This window comes from Capsicum annuum, chromosome 3 (genome assembly GCF_002878395.1).
Source record: "Capsicum annuum cultivar UCD-10X-F1 chromosome 3, UCD10Xv1.1, whole genome shotgun sequence".
NCBI lineage: Eukaryota > Viridiplantae > Streptophyta > Magnoliopsida > Solanales > Solanaceae > Capsicum > Capsicum annuum.
The window spans coordinates 256,164,420-256,184,032 of record NC_061113.1 but is presented as its reverse complement, the minus strand read 5'-3'; the positions used below and the strand labels follow the sequence as shown (position 1 = coordinate 256,184,032).

Genomic DNA, 19,613 nt, shown 5'->3' with positions numbered 1-19,613 from the left:
GTACCTAGTGTATTCCTTCACAGTCACGTCTAGGGAGTTAGGTCAAAAAGTTCTATATATATACCTAAAGAAGATTAGGAAATTCAATTGAAACCCTCTTCACCGTACATAGCTCTGTCATTTGGTGTGAGGTATAAGGGATAAATAGTTTCTAGATAAAATAACATTTTTGGTGCGAGGCATTAGTTAGTACTGAATTATTTATCCCATCATTTGCATGATAATGGTGCAAGGTATAAGTTATCCCATATACATGGTGGGATAACATTTTCCCAACCAAACAACTTTATATGTATTATGTAAGCTGTTCATATGCTTGCTTTGGGGGTGATATCACATAATATTGTTGGTTCGGGGTTAATTTCATAAATGATCACCGAACAATATCCTTCGTATCCCTAGCGTCGTATAATTATTTTCGATATCATTAACGTCGTTGAACTGTGAGTTAATTTCTCAGCATACTACAACTCAGCGGAAAGTCAAATTTCTGGCATGGAAAAATACCCTCCTTCTGGCTTTTGTTGCTCAACATCTTTCAGCACCAACATTTGTATTTCTTGAGAAATTAATAAGTAGTTCAGTAATTTTAATGATACGAAAAATAATGTGGTGACTTAAGTAATACAATTGACAAATTCAGTAAATATATGCTAAATTAACCCTTGTTTGGATGGATTCATTTCAATCTAATCCTCCAAAATTTTGGGAAGTGGTTAGCAAGATCTGAATTTTTATGGATCCAATTTTTTTTCTCTGTATCGTGCCAATTTTATCGGATATCCATGGAGGAACGATGTTCCAGATTAATAGGGTATGTTGAAATGCACATCCCATTTAACGAAATTCTCTCTCGGCTTGACACCCTTATTCTATCTAGTAAAGCAAATATAACTACAAGTGATTTTCCTTAGATCCAACTTATAAGGAAGAGACTTCTTTGTGATTTTGGTCTCTACATTATCAGTAATCTTGATGTGTGTTATGTAAGCACAATTAAACCTCTACTAATGTGATTATTATACGCTGTGGTTTCCCAAAGAAGGAAATGCAGATAATTTGTGTGATGAATAAATGAAGATATCAGAATATTTTCCAAAATTTGTATCCAGGAAAGGGAACTAATCCTAAAGCCTACGTATTGATACAATACTATTGCTAAAAGAAACTATCCCTATCCTCTCCTATGCTTTCTGTACAATCAATTTCGGAGCAGGTTCCCATATAAACTGACACAATAGGGAACCCCTTTTTCTATGTTACAATGAAAAGAATCAACTTTGAATCTAGATACACTGGCTAGGCTTTATACAAAACTGATGTTACACTTACTAATTTACAGTTTGCATGGTACAAAGGCGGTCGCTGGTAAATGTTGACCTTGTGGCAACTACATTTGTGCCACAGCGAGTCCAGCATGTTGGCTCTATCCAAATTCGCGCTCTCGATTGCAGCATCTGTTTAATCATGTAGCAAATTTCTCAAGGTTGGATGGCATTCATGATCACCTACCAATAACAAAAATCAAGGCGATGAATTTATGGAGCGACTGGTTGCTTGCATCATCCAAGAGCCCCGACAATGATGAGTCAGGTTCAGCTTCCTATCTGCAAAGCATTTCACTGCACTCCGGTTTACAAGCCTGAACATTCTTTCTTGAATCCAAAGAATGCCAAAGCACTTACATAAGGAGAGGAGGCTTCGGCTCAGTCTCTGGAAGATATCGTCAGTTAGCATGGTTAACCGACAGACAGATCATTCAGACATCCAATATTCCCTGAAACAATGAAATCATTCTCATTCACTTGAGACCCTTTTTTGTTAGATTAACTCCTTTGGCATTCTCCATTTCCGCCTCCTTCTGAACTTTCTTCCTTTCTAATTCAGCCTGCTTCAAGTTCTCTTCATGGGCTTTGCGGAACAGCCTCACAAAATTTAAGAGGGTCACCGTGACTGTACAGATTGTCAACAGATACACAAAAAAGAAAAGTGAAAAAAGATCAGCACCCGAAAATCTTGAACCATCAAGAGCAGAAGCATACAAAATGAAAACAGGGAAAGCATGAACAAAGCAAACAAAGGTAACACAGATCCATCAGATGCAACTCTAATCGAAGTAAAATGCAGTAATATGTTCAAGTTCTTAAGTAATCATCCATACGCAACAAAAAAGAAGTGATTCATGCTCATTCATATACAGAAAACAAGTCTTCTTTTTTGTTTAAAAAAATAAACAAGAAGACTTGTTTCTCTCTTGACGGTAAGAAAACTTTAAATTGGTTCTTTTTTTATTTTGATAACCGTGGTGTCCAGGCCAGCTTGCGCGCACCTCGACTACTTCCACGGATACCGACCACCTCTCACCAGCAACATGTACCAGATAACTCTATCCACCAAAGCTAGAACACATGGAAAGAACAGCTATATTTACACTACAATGCTAGAACAGATAAACATTGGTCCTCTATTATAACATCTACATTCTACCTCTGAACTTAAGCATGCAATGATTTCAAGGAGACCAGCGCTTGAATCTGATGTCTTGTTGGAAACTAGTAGATCATCTAGACAAGGTTTAAAATGTTCTGAGTTGCACTTCAAATATGGTTTTTTTATATTGGTGGTCCCACTTCATCAGTTTCTTTTTCTCAACTGGCAAAGACATAAGGATTTTATAAAATTGTCATAAAGGAATATAACACTTAGCTCAAAAAAGACAGCTTAAGCTCTACCTCATCTTGCTAAATCCCTAGACACTGGAAACCTCAATGAGGAAGAGACTCGGACGTATCCCAGATCAATCAAATCTGGTAAAATTAGCATAGCAATTAACAATTCTAGCTCTGACAAAGAGCTAAAAAAAGGCAGTCATATACTCATATCTTTCCATAAAATTGTGGAGCAGTTTCTATGTCTAAGAGGATTAACACTAGACTAACTTTGACACACCTACTCATATCTTAATTGAAAATGACTAAGACACTGAAGGCAACAAAGTATAGTTGAAAACTTCAAGGAGATAACTTCCATTCGATAATTTTTCTAGCAGTGTTATGGAGGGGATTAAAAGTATACTGTAAATATGCTACCTTGTTCAAATGGACAGCGGGCAGGATCCTCACCGAAATATAGTGCAAGTGCATCTGCATTTCTGCCCTGTCAAGTTATGACAATTAAAAATTATATTGGCATATAAGATGACGACTTTGCAACATGATATAACAAAGAGATAATAAAACACGAAGGAAATTACCGCAACAGAATATAAATCTTTGACAGAGCCAACCTCTGCTTCAGCCACACCAACGAATTCCTTTAAGGTCTGATTTGCAGGACAAAGGAACAAACCTATAAGGACCAAAAATTTTGTTCTTTTTCCCCTTTTCATTGAGGGAGGGGGTACTCATAAGTCTCCTAGAGAATGATAATAGTGTGCACAGAAACTTAGTACACTTCCGGACCAATAGAAACAGAACCGAGTGGCAGTCATCTGTCAACCCTTCTGTTAAACAAATAAAAAAGATAAAGGAAAGGGAGGAGGTGGGACAGGAGTTCAGATTCGTTTCATCAAAAGATAAATGAAATTTTACAGCGGCAGCTTTATGCCATAATGAAGTTAAAATATATTTTGACTCAGAATCTATTCATCAGATCAAGAAATAATAAGACAGAGATAACAAGAATGAGCGAAAACATAAGATACATAACTTTGAGATAATTGCTTCAGAAGTAGATCTTTGTAATAGTTTTTAAATCTCACAAGACATTAGGAGGATATTTGTAGTCCTAAAAAATTATGTCTGAGCTAGAAGTAACATATTCATCTGATGATCAATGGAGTGCTGTCAGACATCCTAACACCCATGCATAGAATAGTTGCACATATAAACACATAAAGCTAAGACAATTGAAAAGAAATATAGCCACCATCATTATCAAAAATAATAAAAGTACAACCACCATAATACCTTGCGAAAAATTTCAGACACAGGGCCATCAGTCTCGGATGCCTCCAGTTCTTTTTTAACTTTTTCCAAACCCTTGATGATTGCTTGCATTTCTTCAGCCAAAGACTTCAATTGTATCTGCAAGGAGAAACAAATTTCTTACCAATCCTGATAAGTTCAGACATATATCATAAAGAGATAAGACAAGTAACCTTTGATGCAGCTTCCAGGCTTACAAGATCTACATGAAAGTCTAACAGTGATGGTGACTTGGAAGCAAGAACCTGAGAAAAGAGAGGAATTACTAGCACCAGACTGTCTCAAATAGTCATATAACCATATTTAACGCCTAAATTCAGGCAGAAGATATTAAGAGGCCTTTTATCAATTAGATCGCATGTTCAGGCAGATAAACAAGTAAAGAAAAAAGAAAATACTTCTCAGCTACAGAAATGTCCAGACAACTGAGAAAAGAGGCATCTCACACAAAGAGAACAACAACAACATACCAAGTGTATTCCCACCTAGTGGGGTTTGGGGAAGGTAAGAGTGTACCCTGATCATACCACTAACTCGGGTGAAGTAGAGAGGCCGTTTCCGATAGACCCCCGGCTTAGAACCAATAACAATATAACAAACACAAAACATAAATGCATATAAACTTGTACACTATACAAAATAAACTAACACCGCTAGCCACAAGATAATACTAAAAACTATATATCCGAAACCATAGACATCACTCAACACCACGAACAAGAAACTTCAGACACAAATAAAGAACACTCCCCTACAGTTACCAACGCACTCCCACCCCCTAACCCTCTACCCTAATTCGCATCCTCCACACCTTCCTATCAAGGGTCATGTCCTCCGTAAGCTGTAACTGCTTCATATCATGCCTAATCACCTCCCTCCAATATTTCTTCGGCCTACCTCTACCCCGCCTAAAATCATCCGTAGCCAGTGTCCCACACCTCCGCACAGGAGCATCAGAGCTCCTCCTCATCACGTGCCCGAACCAACGTAACCTCACTTCTCGCATCTTGTCCTCCACCGAAGCCACTTCCACCTTCTCTCGAATAATCTCATTCCTCACCCTACCCTATCTTTCCTGGTATGACCACACATCCATCGCAACATCCTCATCTCCGCCACCTTTAACTTTTGGATGTGAGAGTTCTTAACTGGCCAACACTCAGCTCCATACAACATCGCCGGTGATTTAGGAATGCTATGTTAAACCCTTTACAAACAAAAGAGTTTCTCACCGATGCATAAGGAGAAGTTACCTTTTAAAATACGTGCCTTAATTTGAGAAGTAACCTTTTTTTAACCTAAGGGTGTAGCTAGTGGTCAATGAAATGAATTGAGAACCTAAGGTCACAGATTCAAATCACACACACAAAAACACTAGGTGATTCTTATCTAACCTAAGCCTTGGTGGACAGAGTTATCTGATATTTATTGCTGGTGGGAGGTGGCAGGACACCACAGTTATCAAAAAAAAAAAAAGAGAACTTTTCCAATAGGGCAACACATAATCAACCATGCACCAAATAGTGCCTAAAACTATAGCTCTTTCTCAAGATGCAGCAAACTATCAGATGATACCCAAGATCAAGGTCTGTAAAGAATAATTTGTGTTTCATATTTCCAAAATATAATTCCTAAGTGGGCCATCTACAGAAAGTTGCGATCAAACTTGAGCACTTATATAACGGAATATAGTGATCTCTGAATCGCATTCACGTTTACCTAATAATTTCATTAAGTGGTAAAGAGGTTATTTCATTTATTATTTGTTATCGCCTGTCCATATCCTTTGTCCTTAGTTATCAAATCAAAAGCACAAACCTAACATGGCAAAAAGTGAATGGTGGACCTGCACCTACTTGATGAAGAGATAGATACTTCTTCAAGCAACCATCATAATATATAATCCCTCCGTCCCATTTTATGTGTCATCACTTCCTTTTTGGTCCGTCCCAAAAAGAATGTCATCTTTCCTTATTTGGTAACTATTTAAAGACACAATTCCACTTTTACCCTTATTGGTTCCACTTAATTAAAAAAAAAATAGTAGCACATTTTTTGATAAAGGACAATTTGGTAAACATTACCAAGTCTTTCCATATTTCTTAAACTCCGTACCCGGTCAAATGGCGACACATAAAATGGGACGGAGGGAGTATTTGTTTCCATAAAAAGGCCAGATCAAAGGTGCTCCAAGTGAGGAGAAGATGGAACAGAGGAAACCAACTTCGACACTTCGAATACACATTTGCTTCATTGGCTTCACACAAGTGAGCTACTTAAGGAGCATGTCTTTTCAGCATGGTAAGTTACTTCAGTGAATGATTCAATGCTGCTTTCTTAGATTATTAAGAACCAATAAGGCATAGAGGAAAATAACAGTCGAAATCCCTGATACAGAATTCCCTATATCACATCATTGGTTTGATTACATCCAGGCTCCACAACAGATGTACTTGGCATCAATAGAAAGAATATACCAGAGCAGATGCAGACCGTCTGACAGTAACTGGTGAAATGCAACTTGAACCAAAAAGAGGTTGTAGTTTGACTAATTAGATTCATTTAACCGCTTGACATCCCTGCACCTAGGTCCACCAATGCAATTCTTCATTTTTCTTTTATTCCACGTTAACCGTGTAAAATACTTGCAACTTAAAAAAAATGTGCATGATGTCATTGTCAACTATGTTGTGTGCATCGGTCGGTTCGGTTTTATATATTATCGGTTTGATTTATCGGTTTTCGGTTTTTAAATATGCTAAACCAATAACCAAATCAATAACATATTTTTTATCAGTTTTTAGTCCTTGTCGGTTCGATTTTGGTTTAACCGATAAAAAAATACTCATAAAATAGAAATAGTAGTAACTAACATGAAAAAAAATGGAATCTTAGTTGTAACCAAAAATCCTACATAATGTGTTTTAATTTACAAGAATCTTCAAGTTTGAACTAAATGTTGTAAGGAGAATTTAAGAGTTTGTATAATAGAAATAATAGGTTTGTTAATTTATAGAAATTAAAGAGAAATTAAAATATATATATATATATATTCTTATTGGGTTATCGGTTTACTCAACAACCCAATAAGAAAAAACCGAACCAATAACCCAATAATTTTTTTTATAAAACCATTAAAAAACTGTTAACCCAATAAACCAATAACATTTTCATCGGTTCGGTTTTTGCACACCCCTAAACTATAGGAACTCTATAGCAAGCCCAACGAAATGTACACATATCATCAAACTGATCAATCTTCTTACACCAGGCTTTGCTTGCAGCATTTCTAACAAAGTGCTAGTGTTAAAATAATGAAACATTTTCATTCAGTAGTAAGAGCAGCTTGCAAATCATCACGTCTTTTCAGAATCTCATCATTTTTATCCTCTGTAGATAATCTTTTCACAGTGCTTTTCAGACAGTCAACCAATGAAAAGGAAAATTAAAGAAAGAATTGAAGAAATTCAACATCAACAGTGTTTCCATGAGGTGAAACTGCTGAAAAGCATGATCTAAGGGTACCATTTCTCAGAGTATAGTAATTGGAAAGAAGGCTGAAATAGTTAAAATAATCCCTTTGAAAGAGAAAAAGTGAAACTGAAAGTACACTCACACCTTACAAAGATAATGCATCAGTGTCATCTTGTTGTTAGTAGCACGAGTATCAGTGAGCTTCAAAAGACTGTCCAACTTAAATCCAACAGCAGAACCTGAATTAAAGAAAGATCCAGAACTTAATTTGGAATTCTGTATCAAAACTTTAAACTGCTTGACCACATATATTACGAGATATCGAGATCCATAGTGCGAGATTAGGTCCTTACGAACTACTATTTTATATGAAAAAGAAAGCTCCATTGGAATAATAAACATAATAAATACAAGAAAGATGTTATATACAAACTAGTAGCAAGAAACTAGAACTATCCATTGTCAAGCCATAAAGCATTTACCATCACTTATTAAGTAAGAACATATGCTTAAGTTCTCCACATATCCAAAATGCGAGAATCGTCCAATTCGGGAGCAAAAATTGTTAACCCTCCAATTCCATCAGATAGAACAATGTGTTGGTTCTTAAATTGATTTGGAACAGCTAAAAAGTGAGGTAACATAGTTCCTTTATGAATCAACAGAAAAGTATTATTTCATCTGACAAGTAAGTCCCTGAAGAAATAACGTAAGCAAAGCGCAACTCGTAACTGATATCAATGGTCCATTTGGTACCATTTTAGCAATTTTATTCATCATCTAGATAAATAGTCTAAGCAGAACTTTTCCAGCACATATTCTGTCTAGGAGTTCGCACATTGATGAATCTCTCAATTTATCTGAACTGTTCGTTGGCAAAATTAACAAACTTTAACAACAATGAACCAATTCTGAGACTTACTTTATTAATTTGCATGAGCAAACCGCCACTTTTAGGATAAAGCTCATGTCCCACTCACTTCAATAGGAAATTTAGAATAGACAATTGAAACCTCTAGTTGCGGTATTTCTCCTAGTGTATCTAGTCCGGCAATTATTGCATTTAATTTATAAATTTGAAAAGCCACAAGTTCCACATAGAAGCAATTGAGTTAGTCACATATGTTTATCAACTTTCCTGCAATAGTCCAGATTAAGAAAGCTGAGATTTTGAAGAATTACAAGAAGGATGAAGATTCTTACCTCTGGCAGTTCCCTGGTTCAATGTATTCCCCAGATACAATATTTTCTTCAATATTTCCTTCAATTTGAGAGAATGTCGGACCTGCTACAAGCAAACTGAGTTATGCTAAGAAAATAGGGAAAATAACGAAGAGAAATACAGAACATAGAAAAGTACCTCTTCACAAGCAGAGTTCACTGTGTTTAAGGTTTTTTTGAAGTCCGTGACCTGAGATAAAGCTAATTTCAGACGATAGAAGATACTTATTTCAGAAGATTACCAGATGCAAACAAACCTGAGAGATGAACTGGATCTTGAAGAGAAAAACTCTTAGTTTTGACTCTACCCGAGGCACCTTCATGAGCTCCAGAAAAAACTGGAAGACAAACAATATCAGAAATACCACCAATGCATTAGGATTGAGCAATAAGGTAGTATCATATTTACCCTGAAAATCAGCTATTCTCTAAAACATTAAAACATAAAAGAGCCATCAAGGCAGGGCAAAGACCCCATGATTACAAGTATTTTATGAAAAAGGAGAATGGAAAAAGCACATCTATTATCAACCAAACCAAAACATTCTACAGAAAGACAACAGTACAACAGGGCACACAATTCATTATCATGAATTTCAGGCGTGTGCCAGCCTCTCAAATTAGTTCTCTGAAACACAGAATATATTTTTTGAAACTGAAAAAAAGAAAAAAATATTCAGCTTCTCAGAGAAAACTAATCTGAGATACTGTAAAACGCCATCATTTCTCATCTGGCATAGCACAGTATATCCTGATAATGCCAATTTGCTTCTCATTTTGTGTGGTATAACAAATTTTGTTTCTTGTGGTGGTTTTGAAATATCAGAAACAAAAACGCCTACTTGTAATTAAATGTTAATAAGAGAAAGGAAGTGGTGTAATAATACAGGTCATAATACAGAGAGGTCAAGGCTGAGACTAAGTAGGCGTTTGGCCATGATTCCACATATTTTTCATTTATTTGGAATTTATGGAGTTTTGGAGTTGAAGATGGAGGCGCACCTGCACCTTACTGAGGACATGACCTTAGATAGGAGGGAATGGAGGTCGAGAAACGGGCTAGAAGGTTAGTAGGTGATCAAGCATGGTCTAATTTCCCTTACCAGTATTGTTACTATTATTACTCTCATATTATCGTAATCATCATTTTATTACTATGTATTTCTTCGCTTTGGTTACCATATTTTTTGTTGTTGCTACTGTTCCCTCCTACTTTATTTTAAACATGGCTTCTTCACTATTATATTGCCTTCCAATAATTAATGTTGACAAACTTTACTTGAGCCGAGGATCTATCGGAAACAACTTCTACCTAAGGCTATGTAAACACCACCCTCCGCATACTCCACTTGTGGAACTACACTGGGTATGCTGTTGTTGTTGAAGCTAAAGATGGAATTCTGCTAGGCTATACTTTTGCGAAGAATATTCGGTATAACATTCATGCTTGAATGTGCTTAGTTACAACTTCAAAAGTGAAAAGTACACTGGAAAACGGATTATAAGTTGTTTTCCTTATCCTTATTTGAAATACAACTTCGAGTTGGTTTGGGATTTCCATAGCCAAACACTGACATACAAATAAAGTAAAAAATTATTCCGGGAAAAAGTGAACAATTTTTTTGGTCATATGGGTTGTTAGTGTCCAGATTATGTATTCACAGCTAAACATTGTGAAGGAAGCACATTAGTCCTCTTAAAAAAATTTATCCATTCCAGCTCCTCTCAGCCAAAAAAGGAAGCAGAAGGGTAATTTGCTTTAATTTTTTTTTGATAACCGTAGTGTCCGGGCCAGCTTGCGCGCAACTCGACTAATTTCACGGGATACCTGCCACCTCCCACCAGCAACGGGTACCAGGTAACTCTGTCCACCAAGGCTAGAACGGATGGGAAGAAATCGCCTAGTGTTTATCTCTGTTGGGAATTGAACCTGAGACCTCATGGTATTCAACCCCACTTCATTGAACCACTAGGCCACACCCTTGGGTAGGGTATTTTGCATCTATTGATGCTGGTTAATGGTAAAATGAGCATTTTGTTAGTCGGATTGCACTCCTTTTAAATGCAACACAAGGGCACCTACCATGGCTAACATAAGACTTATGTATAGCTCACCATCTAAGGTCCACATATCGGATAAAAATTTACAAGCACTATTGGGCATCAATTTTAATTGCCAAATATTGCTTCTGCCAAATATTCAGATGTTCTCGCTGTTTTTCACTGTACATAAATACATAGGGCAACACATTGCAGTAAAGAACAGAACTTGCAAGTGAAGTATATCAATCAAGAAATATAACTGAGACATCCTGGGATTCAGCAGACAATTATAGAATATGATTGGCTAACCTGTTCACACTTCCCAAGGAGCTCCTTGTCGCCAGTGTAATTCTAAGAAGTTGTAATAGCAAACATTCAGAAGAAATTATAATGAAAAAGTCAACTGGTAGAGGAAGCAGAGGAAAAGGAGCATGAAGACAAAGTTGCAGCCAATAGAATAGCTGCAGAGTGCGTAAGTTCACCTTGAGAAGTTCCATCTCATCTTTTGTAGGACAAAACTTGATAAGATTCTCCACCTGATCAGCATCTAATATTGACTCATCCATTGCGAGGGCAGCTGCCTATAGACAAAACCAACAACCATACTTAAGTTATTTATACGGTCAGGTAGACCAACCGCAATACTTCAATAGGTGAGCGATAGCAGGCATATAGAGAACCTAGAGAACATCAAGCAAACGAGCAAGAATATTCAAGAATAAAGATATCACCTAGGTCTACCAAATACAGCACAGTAAGAACTAGCTGCTAGAACCACCAAATATGGGCCAGTAACTATCCACAAGGAACACTACATGGTGGAACAAAAAAATAAATACTGCTGCTATCCATTTCGCCCAAATTTGAGGTTCTACAGACCTTCTGTTTACAAATGACAGGGTCTAACCTGAATTTTTCCACATTGTTATTCATATGCTAAAAAAGAGCGAAACGATATAGCAGAAAAAATGCAGGCTTTCTATCAGCTGAAAGGAAAGTTTACAAGGACTAAGCATCTACGCTGAATCCTGGACCATTAGAACCACAATAAAGCATCTCAGTTAACAATGGGTAGCTAAAGCCACAGACCACATCTTTAAAGCGGAGGATTCCAACAGCATGAAATTTCCTTCTCCAACTTCCGTTGAGGACAAAGGTAAGTTGCATTAAGGTTGTGATAAGCATATCACTTCTATTTCTGTTTCCTACTTCATGTGTATTGCTAAAATTATCCAGAAAAAAGTGTACTACTGTATGTTTTCAGTTTTCAGCATCCTTTGTGTGCAGGGTTCCAGAACATAACTTTGATATAGAATGGTGGAAGGTGTCAGACTGCGTACACGCCACCCCATACCCCACTTGTGGGATTTTACTGTTGTTTTTTGCTTATGCAATTTAAATTTTGACAAGAAATGAGGGGTTTATCATGTGTTCTCAAATACATAGAAGCGGATTTTACAACTCTAACGATATCAAGCTCCTCCTATAATCAAGGAACTTTTCTTTCTGCAACAATCAGGACATGATGTTTCTATTTGAAAAAAGAAAAGACAAGCTTTATTGAGAAGGAAAACAAAGGAGAAAGAAATATTGAAGAGAATAACACCAAACTTACCATCATGTCAGGCAGTGGCATTTTCACCTTTGTGAGCATAATTTCAGTATTATTTGCCCTCCTTAAGTCAATCTACCAAAAAAAAAATTTACTTAAAGGAGAAACGCTGAAATTACAGAAAACATCAACCACCAAAATCCAATATGCATGTAAAGCAACTACAAGCATACATCTAGCAGTTAACAAGCAAAGGTAAAAGAAACATGAATGAATGGAAGAAGTAGCAGCAGGAAAGATTACAAGAAAAAGAATTGGGTCAGTATCAATCAGCAGTCAGATAGTTATATTGTATTGATTACCAGGTGAACCCTATCAGGTTTAGACCCAACAGACTTCCTCCTCCCTCCAGATTTACCCGCATTATCTGACTTGGGAACTGTAGCAGAGAAAAGAGTCTCGAGTTCTGAAAAATCGAACTCCGGTGACCTAGATTTGAAGCAGAAATATTAGTAATTTAATTGACTCGAGTATAAGCAATGTCAAGCTTCAAGAGCATGAAACATACAATTGAGTCTCTCCATTTCTTTGTAGTTCATCCCATAAGCTTCCTTGCAATGCCCTAGTTACCTTGCTCCAATGCAACGGCTTTAAGTTAGATCTTCGTGGGGCTGCACCACCAGCTGGGCGTGAAAATCCTGGCCCTCTCCCTGCAGGAAGGCCTCTGCCAACTGCAGGTCCTTTAGCACCAAATGGTGGTGGTGGGGGAGGTCCACCACCTGGCGGTCTTGGAGCTCCCGGTGGAGGAGGTGGACCAGGTGTACGTCCTCCTGGAGGGGGCGGGGGAGGTGGACCAGGTGCGCGTCCTCCCGGAGGGGGTGGGGGAGGTGGACCAGGTGGACGACCTCCACCTCCAGGAAGAGGAGGAGGGGGCGGAGCTCCACGCATTGGAGGTGGTGGAGGAGGGGGGCCGCCTCCAGGAGGAGGTGGAGGTGGTGGAGGGGGGCCACCTCCAGGTGGAGGTGGAGGAGGTGGAGGGCCCCGCATAGGTGCTCCAGGAGGTGGAGATGGTGGTGGAGGGGGGCCACCTCCAGGAGGCGGTGGAGGGCCTTGCATAGATGCTCCATGAGGTGGAGGTGGAGGTGAAGGAGGCAGAGCTCCTGGCAGCAGAGGTGGTGGTGGTGGTATAGAACCACGTAAAGGAGGTGGTGGTGGTGGTGGTGGTGGTGGAGCAAGTGCTCTAGAAAACGGAGGTGGAGGTGGAGGTGGTGGAGATGGTGCAGATGGAGCGTTGTATAAAGAAGGCGGAGGAGGGGGAGGTGGAGCGTATTTTGAAGGAGGTGGGGGTGGTGGAGGAGGAGCATTTCGCAAAGGTGGCGGGGGTGGAGGAGGTGGACCAACTTGTGAGAAATGCAGGGCTGGTGGCAGCGGAGGGGGAGGTGGTGGTGAAGGAGGAGGAGGAGGGGCATAGCCAGTATGCATAGGAGGAGGGGGAGGGGGAGGGGAATGGCCAGTACGCATAGGAGGAGGGGGAGGGGGAGGGGGAGGGGGAGGGGGAGGAGATGGTGATGATGATCTAGAAACCCCAAAGCTAGCCAATCTTGGTACAGTGGATGCATATATAGGTGGAGGTGGAGGAGGTGGGGGTGGCAAGACCTTACCAACATTTATCACACTGCATGAAGTGGGTAGAGGCGGAGGAGGTGGGGGAGGAGAAAAGGCACCCACCAGGGTCATCCTTGAGCTAGTTGATGGTGGAGGCAGAGGGGGTGGGGGAGGTGGAGGAGGAGGTGAAGATGACTGTACGTTACTTGAAAATGACAGAGATGGGCTGCGCAAAGGTGGCCGGGGAGGTGCGACCAGAGCAGATGGAGAATTAGGGTCCGGTTGAGTCAGAGAAGCTGTCATAGTATTGCTCTCCTGTAAAGACAAAGGCGGAGTTGCAGAAGCTGATGGTAAATTGGTTCCTGCTACCTCCAAATCAGGCATTCCATGAGATGCAGTGCTTGGTGATGGAGAAAGTAACGGCCTTAGAGGAGAAGGATGAAGGGCCTGGCTTTCAACTGATTCTGGGACAGACATCGTAGCAACAGATGTCTCGACCATTGACATACCAGATGCAGGACATGAAGAGTCCATCCCTGGAACACGGCCTGTTTCAGCAGATACTATAGTTTCTGAAGAAGCTTGAGGAGATGTTGACTTTGATTTAACCCCAGATTGAGAATCCTTGGTCAGAGCAAGCACAGGAGGGGCACTGTTATACCTTGATGGTGGATATGATACGTGCATTGAACTAGTGTAAGAACCTTTGTTGGGAGGGATCCACCGGGACACTACATTAGGCTTTGCCATTCGTAAAACGGTGCCTTGGCTTTCCTGCTGTTTTAATTTATTTTTCGGACCTACGCCATCAGCAGAAGGTTTTGCATTGGAGAATGATTGTTTCTTTAGAGATGAGGCAGTCTTATCACTTTTTTGTTTATTAATATCAGCAGTCTTCTGTTGCGAACCTTCCCTCTCCAACTTCTTCTGTTTCAGAGTGCCTTCTTTATCTTGCTTTAACTCCCCATTTTCTGATGCGACACAATCCCCAGACATTACCACTTCTGATTCCATGTAGCTGGTACCATTGGAAACTACAACCTTGGAGGGTATAGAGTTGTCTCTATCTCCTATAATATAGGTTTCTGATGCAGAACAATTAGAATCCGTCTTTCCTTCTTGCTTGTGATTTACTTCGTCTGATGCACAATCTTGAAATGCATGGTGTTCCACCTCCTCTTTCCATATTATTTCAATACTATCATCATCCTGCAAACTTTCCTTGACAATGTGGGCTCCAGATTCCCCCCTTCCATCCTGCCCATCAACAGCATTGCTGAATATCTCTTCGACTTCAAAAAACTCCTCAGGTGAAGCACCTTCAGTACCATTCTCATCCTCACTTGGCACTTCTTCAGTGACAACAGATGGAACAGCATTAGGATCCGAAAATAGTACCTGATACAGATATGAGTATTCTTCAACTTTGCAATTTCATGGTAAATATTAAAGGGGGGAAATAAGATTCAAAGCCAGAGAAATAAATATCAGACCTCTGCTTTGAACCCTCTAGGAAATTGGTCCTTTGCATCCCACAGGACATCAACATCATCACGCATTAACATCAAAACATTTGAGCGAATAAATGTGGTGTGGAACATGACCCTGAACATCATTTCTTCCCTTATTAGGTCGTCTTCCAAATGGACACACTCGAGAACAACATCTCCTTGGACACGACAATGGATGTCAATTTTCACCAGTGAACACTCTTCCTGCAATGAGGAATTAGCAGACTACTTCAGATTTCAGCTAACTTATCTTCATAAGAAGTCTCCACTTAAAAGCTTGGAATTACCTGTTGGTAGAAACGAGCGTGTTTTTTTGTCTTTGGAGTCGAAAAGAGGAGCTTAGAGCTCCTATTAGAGGTTGTTGAAGCAGGGTCTTGTCCATAGATGCGAAATACAGGTCGACAGCCTCTCCCGCCATCAAATAGAGGAGGAAAACTAAGTATGATGCGATCTAAGGCAAAAGGTGTATCTGATGGCAGCCATTCTGAACCAAAATTTTTTCTGGATATGTACTGGAGATATCTAAGCTGAGATGGCTGTGGATTCAGAGGTGACAAAAGATGAAGCAGCTCTCTAGGAGCCTGCTTGTAAACCATTTCAAGAGTTTTATGCTCACCGGTGTACTGTTTTCTGTACAAAAGAAGGCCAGCAAGCATAAAAGCAAGTACAGGCCAGCCTCCCCTCTCACAGTGCATTAACAGCACGTTTTGCTGACCCTCAAGTGAAAGCCAGCTCTCACTCGAGCGCAGGAAGTGGTGAATCATCTCCAGTGGCAGAAGTGGACACCCTTCGTATTGACGAGGATAATCCATCACAGTCATATCATACTGAGACAATATGTCAGATATTTGACTCCTCCTATCACCTTCCCTGAAATTAAAAACCATGAAAGAAGCATCTGCATAGTGGTCCTGCAGCTGAGCCACAATCCCTCCCATATATGTCTTGTACTCATCTTCATCCAACACGTCAGTGGAGAAGCAGCAATCAAACACTGCAAGTATGAGGTGCAAAAATGTCAATAATTTATCACCCCAAAGAAACTATCACTCCGAAGAACTGCCTACTTTAATCATAATGAAGAGAGTAACATAGTTCTTCAAGAAGAAAAGCCGTGCAAAAATAAAATCTTAGGTTCAACTTCTAAGCTAAAACAAGCTACAACCGAGCTGCGCCACTAAAATATAGGGTACTATTCACACATTTTTTCACAAGGAGTTGCATTTCACCTACTCTAGCACTTCACTTATATTGGAAAGCAACAGCTGGAATTCCAAATATAGCTAACCCACACATAAATATTCAAATTAATGAAAATGATAAAAGCAAAGTAACTCCCAACTAAAATGTAGTTTCTGGGAAAAAAAATAAACAGAGTAAATGAGCTCAAAAATGTAAACTTTAGGGCGAGAACAACAGCAGCATACCGTAAACTCGCTCCGAGATCTCGAGAAGCCGATCCGGCGGCTTCCTATAAAAGAAGCGTCTGAACAGCGCCATCTAATGGCGCTGTTTCTCCCCTGATCCGATCCAAAACCCTCCAATTTGATATATTCCACCTCTCACTTCAAAGTACCCAACAAATTGACCTCTAAAACGGATCTCAACAAAAAATCCCAATTCAACAGTACAATATCCCAATTGATCTCGGATTGGTGTTAAATAAACTCAATTCGATATAAATAGCAAAAAATCACTTAATGTAGTACAATAATCACCAGCAGAATGCGAAATTCAGCTGGATTTCTCCGAATTAAACTAGCTCAACCAACAGAACTTTCTAGAAAACAGTAGAATAAGTAAGATCGAGGTGAAAATGAGTCGTACTTATAGGGTTTCGGAGCTGAAAAAAAAAAGAGAGAGATTGAAAGGGGGATTAGATGAGAAAGGGAGAAATGATCGTTGCCATAGTTTTTAGGAAAGTCACCACATGGAGAGAGAAGAAGAAGAAACGTAGTGGACTGAAAAGTATGAGGACAGTCGTAAACATACGGGAGCTGTACTCGGATCCGGACTTTTTGACCCGACCCGACCCGGCTTACAATGATGTTGGTTCGTTGTCTGATGCGGAGTGGAGGGGGTAAAATGGACCATGTAGTGCGTGTAGTGTGTGTACACGTGGCGTATAGGGACAGACAAAAAGGCTGACACAGAAAGGGTGAGATGAGGATTTGGTGTGTATGGTTCGGACAAAAGCCAATTTTAACTCACATGCGTCACCCCGAAATCCAATAAAGTCCAAAACACCCGACCCGACTGAATCGGGTTCCAATCCTCTCTTCGTTTGAGCATTTCGTGAAAATACACCACCAACAATAATAATACCTAGTAAAAAAATTAATAATTTAAACAATTCTAAATGACTACGAATTCAAAGCACCCTATTGGTGGTATCCTTTATTTGATTTAAATAAAAAAAATAATTTATAGAACATTATTACTTCTAGTATTTCCTTTTAAGTAATACTCCTACTACTTGACTTCTTTGTGATCTTTGTTGGTAATGTGCATAAAATAAAATGCAACCCTGAAAAGTAGTAGCATCACTAAGGGTGTATATTTCATATGTATTTTGATTATCGTATATTTATCTTTTACGAATCTTTAATTGTTCAAAATATTAATCCCTTTTTAGTAAATGTGATAATAAAAAGAGAATTAATCTAATCAATCACACTATTAGAGTATATGTATGTGTTCGCTACTTAGGCTTTTTATGCTAATACTACTAAGTGAAAATGAGAATAATGTACTTAATTATATTTTAATTTCTAAAATGACAACTATTTTGAATCATTTATTTTTAGTAATGGTGACAAATAAAGTGATTGGGGGCGAATAAATGTATTTATATTATTTAAGACAAAACTATCATTCAGTTTTTAAAATAATAAAAAAAATATTAACTGTCATTCGATTTTTACCAATAATAATTATATTCAGTTTCATCATATATTCAATTCAAAAAACAAGCAATTCTATGGAGTTTCCACGTGATGATACATTAGGAGCATATAAAAAGAATTAATATAATAATTGAAAAATTACTACTCTGATCTAATATTTTTGGTCACACGTTTGTTCCTTCCTTCTCTTTTTAAATTCTTTTTGGGTGTGTGCAGTGAGAAGTATATTTGTTTAATGCCATATAGGTATCTTAAAGTTTTTTTTTTGGTAAACATCTTAAAGTTCATTTATAAAAAAGAAACAAATCAGAAGATAAAATAAATCAAGGTTGACATGTTTTTGTGTTTACACTTTTTATTTTAGGCTCTATCCAATACTGGTGTATATTTTGGAGCACGAAAGTTGTACTTTAAAATAATAGTATATTTTTTATTAAATATGATTTTATTTTACTTTAAATAACATATTTATATTATCTGACTTCAAAGCCTAAATTATATCAATAGAGAACATGCTATTTGAAAAAAAATAAATTACGCCATCGTTTGAATTTTACTTAGTTTTTAAGTGTTATTTAGTCTCATCTCCATCTTTTATGTTGAAGCCAGTCATTAAATGAATAGCAGATTAATATATGAAAGTCAAATTGTTTAATTGTTAAATTTTAAAATTGCATAGGACATTTGATTAGATAATTCTGAATACAATCTGTACATAGTTTAAGAATATGTACATTTTAATAAGTTGCATTTTTTTTTCTAATTGATTTTCTTTACTAAAATTTTAAATCATTGTGAAAACAACCAATTAAATTCTTTAATGACTTAAACACGCAATTACTTGCATAAAAAAGTTGTAAACGGCCATACATTTCCAACGAGGGAAAGGAGGGTGACAACTTTAATTAAATAAGACAGGGCACAAAAATAAAATGTTTGATATTTACTTAATTACTTTTCTGTTAGTGAATGTCAAAATTTATATTTACTTATATATATTGATTTATGTCTAAGAAAAAGTACTTATAAACAACAATCTAGTAAATAACTTCGTATAATATTTTTTTTTTACTTTGTAGCATCTTGGTAGGTTGCCAAAGTGGTTAGCAAGTTGGGTTTAATGTGTCATGGGGAGGGATGTAGATTAAAAACTAAGTTAGCTTGTCACAAAAAATAAAAGAAAATAAAATATTTGACTCTCGATAGGAGATTGAGTATTAATCTTGGTTGGTAGTGGATATAAAAGGTGTGTATTTTTATGAAAATAAAGAATTGAAGCTAAATTACAAATTGAAAAAAAATCAACAATCAAAGG

At 38.1% G+C, this 19,613-nt stretch overlaps 1 protein-coding gene across 2 annotated transcripts; it reads right to left on the bottom strand.

The window, feature by feature from the left end:
• Window positions 1-1,049: 1,049 nt before the first annotated feature.
• LOC107862274 (formin-like protein 20) lies at window positions 1,050-17,475 on the bottom strand. Of its 2 annotated transcripts, XM_047409857.1 has the most exons (18): window positions 16,820-17,472; window positions 15,680-16,386; window positions 15,375-15,596; window positions 12,845-15,279; window positions 12,639-12,765; window positions 12,340-12,411; window positions 11,207-11,305; window positions 11,034-11,075; window positions 8,939-9,019; window positions 8,821-8,871; window positions 8,664-8,745; window positions 7,605-7,699; window positions 4,160-4,231; window positions 3,969-4,085; window positions 3,254-3,322; window positions 3,090-3,156; window positions 1,686-1,953; window positions 1,050-1,622 (listed from the first exon to the last, which is right to left on the bottom strand). In XM_047409857.1, exons 1-17 carry the CDS (start codon window positions 16,890-16,892, stop codon window positions 1,802-1,804), a joined length of 4,563 nt encoding a protein of 1,520 aa, XP_047265813.1. In that variant the 5' UTR covers window positions 16,893-17,472; the 3' UTR covers window positions 1,050-1,622; window positions 1,686-1,801. The 2 variants fall into 2 exon arrangements, with proteins under 2 accessions (XP_047265813.1, XP_047265812.1); XM_047409856.1 differs by having other exon boundaries at window positions 1,050-1,953; window positions 8,664-8,748; window positions 16,820-17,475.
• Window positions 17,476-19,613: the final 2,138 nt, after the last annotated feature.